The sequence below is a fragment of the Aplysia californica genome, unplaced genomic scaffold (genome assembly GCF_000002075.1).
Source record: "Aplysia californica isolate F4 #8 unplaced genomic scaffold, AplCal3.0 scaffold00059, whole genome shotgun sequence".
NCBI lineage: Eukaryota > Metazoa > Mollusca > Gastropoda > Aplysiida > Aplysiidae > Aplysia > Aplysia californica.
In genome coordinates this window covers 258,783-271,853 of record NW_004797329.1, presented here as the reverse complement: position 1 = coordinate 271,853, position 13,071 = coordinate 258,783, and the positions used below count along the sequence as shown (strand labels likewise).

The 13,071-nt window shown below is 38.4% G+C and overlaps 1 protein-coding gene across 1 annotated transcript in view; it reads left to right on the top strand.

Annotated features, from left to right (window-relative positions):
• The window catches only part of LOC101863004 (laminin subunit alpha-2), a 46,549-nt gene extending 35,970 nt beyond the window's left edge, over positions 1-10,579 (top strand). The window contains exons 31-40 of the mRNA XM_013079655.2: positions 377-565; positions 1,864-2,103; positions 2,440-2,638; positions 3,500-3,682; positions 4,018-4,097; positions 5,332-5,420; positions 6,514-6,644; positions 7,147-7,285; positions 7,594-7,686; positions 9,744-10,579. Of these exons, the coding sequence (XP_012935109.2) occupies positions 377-565; positions 1,864-2,103; positions 2,440-2,638; positions 3,500-3,682; positions 4,018-4,097; positions 5,332-5,420; positions 6,514-6,644; positions 7,147-7,285; positions 7,594-7,686; positions 9,744-9,898 (1,498 nt within the window). The 3' untranslated portion in view covers positions 9,899-10,579. The remainder of the gene's footprint in view (positions 1-376; positions 566-1,863; positions 2,104-2,439; positions 2,639-3,499; positions 3,683-4,017; positions 4,098-5,331; positions 5,421-6,513; positions 6,645-7,146; positions 7,286-7,593; positions 7,687-9,743) is intronic.
• Positions 10,580-13,071: the final 2,492 nt, after the last annotated feature.

Here is a 13,071-nt window from a genome sequence, read left to right as displayed (position 1 = left end):
GGAGAGAGAGGGAGAGAGAGAGAGAGAGGGAGAAAGAGAAATAGAGTGAGAGAAAAATAGAGTGAAAGAGAAAGATATATATGCGGAGAAAATTTCTGTGTCTTGGTAGATGTATGTAGGTGTGTGAGAGAGAAAGGGAGAAAAAGAGAAAGAGAGAAGTAGTAAAGAAAGAGAGGGAAGTCAGCTGATCAGCAGCATGATGTAGTAGCTGTGTTTGTGTAAAGTGTGTTTTACATGTGTTCAGTTTGTCTGGTTGTGAATAATATTGTTAATCTCCTTGAGTCACCATTAAGTGGCTGTGAACTGTGATAGAAATGAACTCTATTATTGTTGATTGTGATGACATTTCTTAATGAAGTTTTTCCTCTTTCCCCAGTGTAACGATGAGGATAGATGGAATTGTATTTGAGGAACCCGCCCAGACCCTGAATTCCAACTTCCTGACTTTCCCGCTGACAGCAACGCTATACGTGGGAGGAGTCACAGGGGGTGTCACTCTTCTGCCAGAGCTCCCGGCTCGAAAGTCTTTGATTGGAGGAAGTAATGCCTTGTACCTCAATGGCAGGTTGGTTGGTAGCGCCTCTAACAATCTATTTTGCTGTTTTCTTTTGCTGGAGTTAGCTCCCTACTAGATGTATAGATAAGTCAGTGGATGGTTGGTAGGTGCTCTGGTGTGGTTTGCTCCTTCTTTCCTATCAAAAATCTATCTTCTATATCTCCCCTCCTTCTATTTTGTGTTTGTTACTCTCTAGTAACACCTCTAATCCTCGGCGCTTATATGACCTTATTGTGTTGCAAGTGCCGTGAAACTCTTACAAAAACTAAATTATAGATAAGTCAGTTTGAAAGCAGCCCTGTATGTTCTGCTGCTTTAGGAATCTATTTCTTGCTGGGCTAGATCTTTGTGAATAGATCGGCAATAAAAAGAGCGAGGTTGAAGACGCTGTTGCTAGTGACCAGTGAGAAAATATCCCCCTGCAACAGAAAGGTTGTGCTGTAGAAGTTACCATAAGAAGAGATGGGCGGAAGAAATGTACCTTCTCTTAGTGGAACCACACACAGACTATTTGTGTCCCTAGGCCTGCTTGTGCTATTTAGACTGATTGAACAGGAACAATGTGACATCGGATCAGCATCAAAGATACATGTGTTGAGATGTCTAAAAATGAAAGTTCACATTTTTGCTTCGCGAAAAATTTTAAGAGTGATCAGATATTTTTATTTTCTAGGTAGATAGGCAGGAAAGTAGGTAGGTGTTTTATATGTAATTCAGTGTTTAAGGCCATTGGCCCACATCATATAAAAACATACTCATTTTACAGAAGAGACTTCTTTGAAAATAGCATGAATTATAAATGTCGTACATTTTACTGAAATGTAACACATAGTTCAATAAAATTGGGATTTGTTTGAACGAAAATATTTTTCAATTAGGCTACATTCTAAGTTAATGTTCAGCTGTCTCTTTGAACAGGGAGCAGGCAAGTTAGCAAAATTAAGCCTTTTTTTCCAGTTCAGTGTCAAGAAGTGGGGAGATCTTTTTTAGTCAGAATCTTTTTCTTCAGGTACTCCAGTATATTACCTTATTTACGCATTATTCTCCAGCATTTTCTTTCTTACTTACAGTTACAGTTTATTCCTCCTAACAACCATTTAACTGTTTTATGTATCTACCCATGTGTGCATTTGTCTGTCCATCCATCCATCCATCCATCTCTTATTCATCCATCCATCTGGGTTTTTTTCAATCCATCAATTCATTCAGATGTACATCCATCTATTCATTCATTCATCCGTCTACCCATCCTTCAATCTATCATTCCACCAATCAGTCCATTTACTCATCTGTTCTCCCTTTCCCAGGAGGTACTTTCAAGACAGTATTGTCAGTTACAAGGACATATCACTAGCTGGCATCCCAGCTCCGCCAGGTTCGACCCCTGCCCCTCCGGTGGTGACCGAGACCCCTCCCGTCGTCTGTGTCGCTCCTGCAGTCCCGCAGCTGATGCCACTGGACGAGGCTATCCTCATTGATGGATCCAAGGATATTGTGTGGGACCGACTTGTCACTGGGGATCTGCTCCAGAGCTATTTTGCTGAAAGGTGTGCTTTCGGCTCCATTCAGTGTGCTACTTTTTAGCAAATATAAGGACTTTAATTAAGAACAGGCATTGTCACTGTTTGGAGTGTTTAACTTAACTCTTACTTTGATGAATAAAGAGTGCCCAAGATGAGGTTCTGATTTTGACACTTTCTTTTTCTTTATTTTCTCAAAATTCAATTTTAAAAAAGGATTAAGCTTTAAACAGTTGTAGAATGGTGCAGACAATATGTTGTTCTTTTTTTGTGTGTAAAAAGTATGCTTTTAGCTGCTGAAATATATTTCTTTGACGCATGCTTTTTTTTTGGTCTTCTCATAAAGATGTAAATTTCTTTCAGCTTCCGTCTGAACGTAGAGTTCATCACATTCAAAGCAGACGGTGTGCTTCTGTATGTTGCCAATGCCTTGAGCAGCCCTACCCAGTACATCATCTTGTATTTGTCCAATGGATACATCCATCTACGGCTCAAGTCCTCTCTAGGAGAGGAGCGCCAAGCACAGCTCTTGGATCGATACAACGATGCACAATACCATGAGGTGCCTTTGGTGTTGGGGTTTTTTAAAGTTTTTTGTTTTGGTAAATGTAGGGGGGGGGGGGGGTTAGTTTTAGTTTTTTGTTTTGGTAAATGTAGGGTTTTTTACACCCTCCATCAATAAAATTTAGATCATTTAGGAGGCAGGCTTCCACCCCTGCCTGTCAGGGCCAACCTGGGCTGACAGGGATAGAACATCCCAGCAAAAAGACTGAGATGCTTTATTAAAATGTTCTCCCCTTTTGGAAATTGAACTTAGGTCTCCTGATTGCCACAACAAAGTGCTTTACCACTGCACCACAGATGCTGGTTTTGGTGACTGATAAAATAAAATTTATGACAAATGAAATTAAACATATTTTTCCAGTTGCAGTTTGTTCTTCTCAGCTTACCTAAACATTAAGCCACAACATCATGTCATACTGGCTCAAGCCACTTTGAGATTTACCCTTAAGAAATGTTTTGGAAGAAACTAAAAGTAATATTATTATGATCTAAAAATCGACAGTTTTTGTGTGAATATAAGGGAAAGGAATAAATATGAAAGCTTGTTTTTGCTAATACATGTAAGAGCTTTCACACTGATGTTCTGAAGACAGATCTTATACTATTTCAAGAGGAGTTGGTCAATTTTGAAATTAGTGTGCTTGCATCGTAATATAATTCCACTTTGCTAAACATCAAAAGACTTATTTACATTAAACACTTTGAGGAAATGTTTATTGGATTATTGATAGGTGAATATAGGATGCATTTTTGTACCACGTTTGTTTCCAGCATCAAAAACGAATTTGTGTTATTTAGGAGCACTATGTGATCTTGTTCATCACTTGCACTTAACGAAAGTGTTTCTTTTTTTCCCAAGCTGAGTGTCATTAAGATCAATGACTACGTTGCTCTTGAGTCGGGCAAAGACTACGTGAACAACAAAGAGAATCCTGACACCCTGTCACAAATCAACATCCCCCCTAGTAATGGAGTCAATGTGGCTGGTATGTCAGGCTACAACACTGCCCTCTCTGCCTTGCCAGATGATCTCAAAACACAGGTAAGCCTTTCTTCGCTTGATTTTTTTCTTATGGTGATGCATCATGTTTTATAGCTTCCCATCTCTCACCTCAGAAATATACAATTGAAGAACTTCCTCTGATGTAAAAGCCGTAGGAAGTTACACGGTTTCCCTTTGTTTGTCAGCGCATTATTTAATTGAAATGGCAGCCGTAGAGAAAGTATTAAATATTGGGGGTATCTTTGCAAAAGATTGTTTACTTCTGTTTCTCATAGAAATCCCTATTACAAGAGGTCATTAGTTTCTTGAATAATTAATCAGTACTGTTACTTACCTCTCGAACTGTGTGATCAATCCATTGCTTACCATTTCAGGTGGACAAAACGTACTTTGCTGGAGCAATAAAGTCTTTGGTCCTTCGACTGGATCCAAAACAACAGAGATTGAATTTCAGGTAATATCTCGTATGTTAAGCGTTCAGCTGACACCTATGACAACAACTCGGGCCTGACCTAAAACCTCGTTGAATCCGAGTGTTCGTAATAGCAAACATGAGGTTTTGTGTAGATTATTACAGGCACTGAGCACATAATGTGTAAAGAGAAGTAACAAGTAGTGCCTGAAATGCCTGCATATGATGAGCTGTGTAAAAAAAAAAGACCAATTCGTTCAAATGCACGCCTGTGTCATCTCGATCGTTTGCCAAAAAGTTGTGTTGCTGTGTTGAGCCTAGCACACGGCAACTTTTGATTCCTTAGACCAGCCCTCAATTCATTACATAGATTTACGTCAATACTAGCTTATATAATAATGATCAGTTGCTGAGGGGGAAAAAAGATAATGACGCGTTTGTATCTGCGATGTTCAATGCCCGGACCGCTGGTGCCCCTCCCCGACACAGTCACATGTGTACAGGCCGCCCATCAAACCCCGACATACGTCAGAGTATACACTTGCGTGTGCCAACAGCACATGTGTTGGTATAGTATGAAAAAAGGCTGCTGATTGGTGGCATTCAATCGACTAAGTGAACAATAGTTCACGATGCAGGAGCAATGAATGGTTTCCGGGAATAGATAAAGTTCATTCTTGGAGAAAAATGAGCGAAGCCACGTCTGTGGGGGCTGTTCCCCCTGGAAGCGACCTCGTTGAATCCGAGCTAGCTGATTTAAGTGCTCGTTGAATCCGGGTTACTTTTATTGATTTTAAAGAAGAAAAAATCGGGGAATCTATCTCCTCTCGTTGAATCCGAGTTCTCGTTGAATCCAAGCTCGTTAAATCCGAGTTCCACTGTATAAATTATGGAGTGAGTTTTCATTTCAGGGGCTTAAGATGGGAGTAATGTTAAAAGCTTGCTTTCTGATTAAATGACCTCCAAAATTTACTTTCAACAGTAACAGTATTTGCGTTTTTGTCAAGTGTATTTGGTTTTGTTCATTTATTTGTTTTCCACAAGTTGCCTTTTTAGATTATTATATTTGACAAGCTTTTGATTAGTGATGTTCAAACAGCTTTCCACAGTTTTTCTGATGAGAAGTCACATTGGTCTTAAACTTGTCTTAACTGATGGTCAAACAGATAGAGGCTCTTTCAGTATGGAAAGATTTGTGTCCTTGCAATTGAAATCCAAAACCCCATTATAAAAATTTAGTTAGTCTTTTCAAAGTTATTTTAATTACTATTTGCAGTGACCTGGACCGCAAAGTTTTCCATCAAGCACCCCTGAATGTGTACTATGGAGTATCACTGTCTGGTGTCAATTCCTACCTGGGATTAGGTAAGCTATTTGCTTTTCTTCTTCTTCTCGGTCACATCACACTTGAATTTGGAAGTTCAGTATCTATCATAAACTGGGCTGTCCTGCTCATTACTTCTGTTGACTCCTACAGCTTCTCCTGTAGTGGTGATGGGTTTGGCCACAGTTCCTGTCTCAGGACCTTGTGTGTCCTGCACTGCTGGAGAGTATGTTCCACAGTTTGGTTCACTTTTTTACATTGACATTTTGGAGATTGTAGGCCTACTAATTTAAAATATATGTACGTATCTGTTGTATGGGTCTTGTGGGATGTGTTGTTAGTCTGAAGATAATCACTTGTTCTTGGCGGGACAAGCAATTTGTGTTTTTATTTAGTTCATTTCATTCCTTCCAGTGTGACCTTAACAAAGATCTAGCAAAATGATGAGCTGATAAGGTAGCAGGGCTGTCTTGCCTTTTAGAGGAAGGCCCCAACATTTGTTTAAAGGGTCATTGAGCAACTGGGCAGTTTATAGCCTCTCAACTGCGGTGTAAATTGACAAAGAAAAATGAGTTTTTATGGGCGGCATCAAGCTCGCATTTTTCTGATGCAGTATAATTTATAGAATGCTTTCAAGATATATAGCTTTCTACTATAATATTCATAAACTGTAAAAAATACTGACAAGTTTAATGATTGAGGTTAATGGGGTTATAATAATGATAATAATAACAACAATAACAGTAATAATTAATAGTTTGTCAATCATAAACTGTTGATGACCTTTAATATCCAAGGAGGAAGAGAAGGTATAGACCTTGCTAAGAGAAAAGTAAAGGAAATAATCACAAGCAATTACTAATTATCACAAACGTCTCAACTCACCAGAGCAGCCCCTTATTCCCTTTCCTAAAATGGGGGGGTTTGTCTGCCTAAATATGGGATTATATATGATTAATGATAGATTAGTTTCTTTCCTGCGACCTGTTCAACCGTCATCCATGGCTTGATGTTTTTATGTCGTAAGCATGTAAATTTTCTATATGTTCTTTGAAGTGCGATTAATCATTTGAAAGGGTGAAGAAATGGCCTTTCTGTATGATAACACTCTTCATGTTTTCAAATTGCCAACAGGTTTGGTCAATGTGGATAACTTTATCAAGGTTGGACTGAGGCTGACAACGTCATCTGCCTCTGGTCTTCTTATAATGCTCTATAAACCAGCTTCTGGACAGTTTATTGTCCTTGATGTATTGGATCAGCAGGTAGGTAGATGTTGTTTTCCTTTCTTTGCTCATATCTTTCCTTAGGTCTTTTTGTACTCTCATTCCTGAAATAAAAGTGGGGTTTGGGGGGGGGGGGGGGGGGGGGGGTTCCGATATATCCATAACACATAAAAAGAAAAGAAAAGAAACTAAAGCATGTAGGCCTACTGAAATATGTTTACCAAATTTTTACCTGTGTCTTTGTGTTAACACTTTCCTTTCTGCTCCATATTTCTGTACAATGTGAGTAGCTGATGACAAGAAGCCAAAACTGATAAACTGTTCTTGAATTTTTAAAAATAAGAGCTAAGTCTGCACTATAACACTTATTCAGCTTTTTTCTTGCTTTTGAATCACTCTTTAGAACATGTTAAGGATTTTATTCTTGCTCCGATCATCGACTTCCTCTTTTAGCTGAATATAGTATAGTTTTTAAATATCAGAATTTCATCATGTACACTCTGATTGCGCAATTTGCATTGGTTTTCTCATCACTTTCCAGGTGCGGCTACACCTGTATCCATCATATAATGGTGTCACTGAGCCTCTGACTTTACCACTCGTGTCATCCCTCGGTATCTGTGACAACCAGCCGCACTACCTTATCTTGGAGTTGCACACCAGAGAAGCAACTCTCACAGGTTGGTAGCATTATTGTAGAGCAAACGGTATCGTGATATTTGATGGTCAGTGCTTTAAACTTGAATAATTAAGTAGTTTAGTGAACTTGTTGTGTCTAAATCTCCTGTTTTATCATTGAATTTCTGCAATGTAGATTTACTTGTTACATTGTTATTGTCAAGAATGATAACCAGTGCTCCAGTGTGTGTGTGTGTGTGTGTGTGTGTGTACATGTGGTGAAACAGAAAAACCAAAGTGCCAGGATCTGGATAATAAAGATGTATATTATCTTATTTTATCTATTACCCACCCTCCATTCTTTCCTCAGTTGATGGTGTGATACGTGGAAGGGCTAACATACCATTGAGCCATGCTATTGTTCCAGTAGATTCTTACCAATTCTTTATTGGTGGCAGCTCAAGTAAGTCAGCTGTAATGGTTTGTCTGTTCTGCTTTTTTATCATTTGTATTTGTTTGTCATTTAACCCGTTCATTGCCAGGGAGAATGTGTTCCTTCTGTCGGCACCAATTCTCAATTTGAGCTTGTTAGCCTGGAGAGCAGAATCAGTGTTAGTGGACTCATTGTCTGGTTCTGACCCACTCATGACATATTTGGTAATTGGACCCGGGTCTTCTATAGTGTCATCTTCATCTACTATTTACTCGTTTTCCCTATAATTTTGAATAATAACTAGCAAATAGCCTACCTTATTCAAAAAAGTGAAATTTGCTGCCTTTTTTCAGTCATTTTGATGTTTACAATTTGCAAGAGCATGCTTCCGTGTGCAGGACTAGACCTGTGTTTATCAATTGCTTGCAATACTAGTACTAGCAGTAAAGCATTACAAGCAAATTTGGTAGGCCTACCGAAAAGCACATTATAAAAAAAATGTCCAAATACGAATCCTCACGCTGTGCATGTGGATAAATCTCCATACAGAAGAATTAGAGCTGAATGATTAATGGGACATGCATGCAATGTTATAGCAACCAATAACAACAAATTTTGTCAATTTCCGTGGCATCTAGAGTACAGCACAAAATTTAATATTAAGTATTTTCGTAACAAACCATGAACGTTTGTATGTCCTAAGGCAAAGAAATGGTTAATCAGATGATGAAAGAGTTTTCCTCTCTCCCAGTGGGTTGAGAAGGGAGTTGGTAAGAGACTTCAATCAAGTAGACCTGCTCCAACACCAGGAGGAGGTCCAGACTCACCAGTGGTGGAGTGATAAACTTCCATATCTATACAATGCAATTCTGTTTTGGGATAGTTACTTCGGTGCATTGTCTGTTTTTTAGCTCGTTTTTTCTCTTTTTTTTTTACCCAAAGCATTTTGTTGGGAGCCTAACCTTTAAAGTGACCTACTGTATACCAGGTTGTTTACATGTGCTACTTGAATTTGCCATTTTCTTGATTTATATAAAAAAAAATTGTGAATTCACGTCTTTTGCAAAATGTCAAAAGGGACGCTACTGCATTGGAACCTTGGAAAACATGACATTGGGTGACTTGAATCTCAAATTCATAATGTTCGTGAGAAACCAATTGAACGAAAGGTGAAAAAAGAGCACGTGGAAATAACATGGAGTAGGCCTACACGTTTTTTAAAAAATTTATTACGCAGAACACACAAAAATTGAAAAAGTACCTATCTTCTCGGCCTCTATTGTGTCAGTTTTGATTTAAGTTTCAATTTTTACAGCGTTTCAATATTATGTGTTCAAGTTGAGTATTTCAGTTTCAAATTATAACCTGTCTCCAATAAAATACCGTGGCCAACAGCTTTTAATCGTTTTAGCCCTAATCGCCTGAGGCTACCGTGCCCCTCTGCCTGAGCTCCTGAGTGATTCATGCCTATACTAAGTTTGAATGTTTGTATTTCAAAAGCTGTAATAAATAATGACTCGAAACTTTGCGTGCAGATAAGAGCTTAGTGGCCTACCTATACTTTATCTTCAAAATAATTGATAACATCTTGTTTAGTAAACGCAGGATTATGTTCTCGTTTTGTTCTAGACGTGCCGGATTGGCAACCCACACATTTCATGCTGAAAATTGCCAAATTTTTCATTCTACTACATGCTCATGACTTCCACATGGAATCATGCAGACATCTTGACAAGGCCTTAGCTGAAGTAAATGTAGTGCAGATGTCTTTACTGGTCAATTAATACATCACATAATGCGATAGGGTCTCACTCATCAGTGTACTAGTGGCTAGGCATATGGGCAATTTTATGCACCACCAGTATACTGATGGCTAGGGCTCAAAGGATAAATGAAACTCTTCCCAACTTTTAAGGTAAGAAACAGGTTTGGAAAGATTCTACCCTGGGTCTGTGTTACTGGCACAGTAGTAATGTTTTTCATCCTTTCTACTTGCAGCATAAACATTTTTACTCTTGTTGGTCTTTCATTCACTGTACCTTTCATTCATGTGATAATAAAACTCTTGAATTGTCTGTGATCTGTAGGCCAATCTGCTGCTATCCCAGCTGATGCAGTCAAGTCCAGTTTACAGGGATGCATCTTATCTGTGGATGTCACATCGGGTGGTGGCCTAAAAGTCTACGACCCTACACAGTACACTTCTTTCAGCAATGGCATTTCTTTTGGCTGCCCGTACTGATGATAAAGGCAACCACAAATGCATTTGTCAATGTTTTAGTGTGCTGTCTCTATTTGAAGACTACAGGGAAAAAAACATTTCATTGTGACTTTGAGAAATCGTAGTTTAAAATTTTGGAATCAAAATCCACCAAAGGATCTAAAATTTTCTTCCTTCTGTTTTAAACGGATCATGCCTTTTTTCCCCCTTAAAATAATGTGTTGTGTTAAAGTGTAGTACTGTATTGTCTTGAAGTCCCTTCTGAGTATATGTAAAAAATAATAAAAAATGAGACTGCTATTTTTTTCCTCTGTTGTCTTCACATGTAAATGTATTGCGTCTTCCTTTAATCAGAATTGAAGTGACAATAAAAGCAATGATTTTGGGTTTTTTTTCTTTCACAATAGCTGCTGAATTGCTGTAGAATTATTTTTTGTTATTATGTCTTTAATGCAGTGAAATTGCTTTAGGTTACTGGAAAGTAATTTTTTTTGTTTTCATTAGTTAACATTATTTTTGTTGAAACAAATAGATTTGGCACTTTTACAATTAATCATAAATAAAAGAGATTGAAATAAATCAGCGCAGTATCAGATCACTACTAATGATACCCATATGTACTGTCCCATGAGAAGAACTTGTGGAGTTTTTTTAATTTTGAAGACCCATTAAAGATAAAGGAAATATTTCTGCTTTCTCAAATATTGTTTGTCTTCTTTCTTTATTTGTTAATGGACAAGAGGGTGCAGATGTAGAAAATGAATTGTAAGAGAAGCAATTTAAATACAATGAGCTGTTCATTGCAAAATCTGAAGACATTGGTAGTGTTTGTCTATATGATTAATTCTTCTTAAAGTACTTTTTCAAATAGTTGAGCCCTGTAAGAACACTTGCCTTTGTTGATATCCAAAACTGATATCAAGATCAATTAAAGAGATGCTGTGTGACATATAGTTCAAATGAAAAGAGATTTTTTTAAGATCAACTTATTGAAATCTCACATACTGTAATAATTAATTTCAATGAATAGAAATATCTATGTGAGATATTTAATGTGATCTTTTGTGTTTGGTCTACAAACAGTAAGTATCAATTCAAACATCTTGGGATGATAATTACTGAAGATGGCAGAAGTGCATAAGAAATAAAATAATATTGAAGTATTGTAAGAACAACAAGTGTACAATCTGCCAAGTACACACTTTTACTCTACCTTTTAACAAAGAAGTTGGTATGACACTGAAACGTGTTCGCTTGTGCTTCTGTAATTTTAAAATATTTTTTAGAGGTCAAGGGGAAGGGTATATTCTACATGAACCTGGAGAAGGGCACAAAAAGAAGGATGTGCAGAAGAGTGGGAAGGCATGGGATAAAATCATAAGAAGCTAGCCGAGGACAGAGAAAGGAAGAACATACTTGTTAGTCGTGGTCTTTACCCTGATCCAGGGTGAGAAAGGCAATATTATTATGATGACGCGGAGACTGATATCTGGACAAACAAAGAAAAAAAATTTGTGTTTGAAATGTGGTGCTACCGCAGAATGGACAGAATTGGCTTGAAAGAAAAAAAAAAGCCAAATAATGATGATAAAGTGTGCCAGGGTTTGTCTTGTTCAGACAAGATCACACAGGCATGCTGTGACATACGCCGCTAAACAAATTCAAACGGAGAAAAATACAATTCATTGTACTTTGGTCATATAAACTGCCACCCAACCATTTATGAAGCAAATAGGCGGACACCAGATGTAGGGCACATGGGCTAGTAAGGGTGGACAATGCTCGAAATAATGTAAACCATCAACATCAAAGATGAAAGAAATCGACTGGGCAGATTATGACATGTATGCAGGAGTGTGTGACCATAAACAATGGTGGGTCATTATAATACACTCAACTCTTGAGCCTGAGATGACACCTTCAGTAGGCCTATGTCGTTGTTTATTTTGTCAAGTATAAGGGCGTTAAACTACTTTGCAACCCTGCCCCCCCCCCAAAAAAAAAACAACAACAACAAAAAAACAACAAAACAAAAAAAGAAAACAAAAACATCATAATTCGCCTCTTTCGCCCTGTTCTGCCCCCCTTTTCGAATTAAAAATGCTCTGTGGGTTTTAGACTACATATGTTTTCTCCACACCTGTTAAACCAAAATCACCCCACTACAATCAAGACAAAAACAACTTGTCGAGCAAATACGTAGGCCCACAGTGTCCCACTATAGGCTATGGAGTTCATTGTGGGACATGATTTGAGGGAGCCTAGCCTTCCCGGATATGGGCGAAAAAATCCCGGAGGTCCCGTGTGCAAGTTGCGCACGTTAAAGATCCATTGGTGATCCTGAAGTTAATAAGTGGCTTCGGCCACCCCCTTGGCAAAATTCAAAATTAATGTTCTACCAAACTGAAAATGCCAAATGTGTCCCATGCGCTCATATTATGTAAAACGCACACAATTAACTTAACAAAACAAACCAAAAAAAGGCACGATACGCGAATCCTGCAAAGGGGAATCAGCATTCAAGAAAGTAAAGCAACCCTTAATGCATGATATTTTATGTGTTTGATTTAGTGATTTTGTGTGGGGGGGGGGGGGGGTCACGTGCAAACATTATCATTAGGCTATCAGTCCAGTTTTCGAACAGGTCTACTTGTCTGATACATTGACGTGTTCAAAGACACGACCTCTATAAAGAAATAGGTTGAGGTGACCTTTATGAATAAGGTAAAATCACAGAATTCTGTGGGTAAAAAGGACTTTAAGATTCTGTTGGTCATCCAACTTTTAGACCCGTGTGCAAAAATTGGAAAAGTTATTCTCTTTACTTACGTTTACCGCGTTTTAACGGCAGTCAGCCGACAGTGAGTAGGCCCTTAACCTATAATGACGTCACGGCGGTCATTCCAGTTGCCTTAACTTTTCTTCTTCGACTAATCTAAGCTGTAACAGCTAGGACATTTTACTTTTTTGAGTGAACGCCAATCTGAAAAATATGTGCCGCCAGCAGGGGACCTCTGTATGGCGACTGGCCATGCGAAACAAACGCGTGGGTCTATGAAATGAATTGCACTTTACACAACATTGATTACTTTGGGGAAACTAACACACGCGTGCTTGTGTGTGTTTCTGTGTGTGTGCGTGTGTGTGTGTGTGTGTGTGTGTGTGTGTGTGTGTGTGTGTGTGTGTGTGTGTGT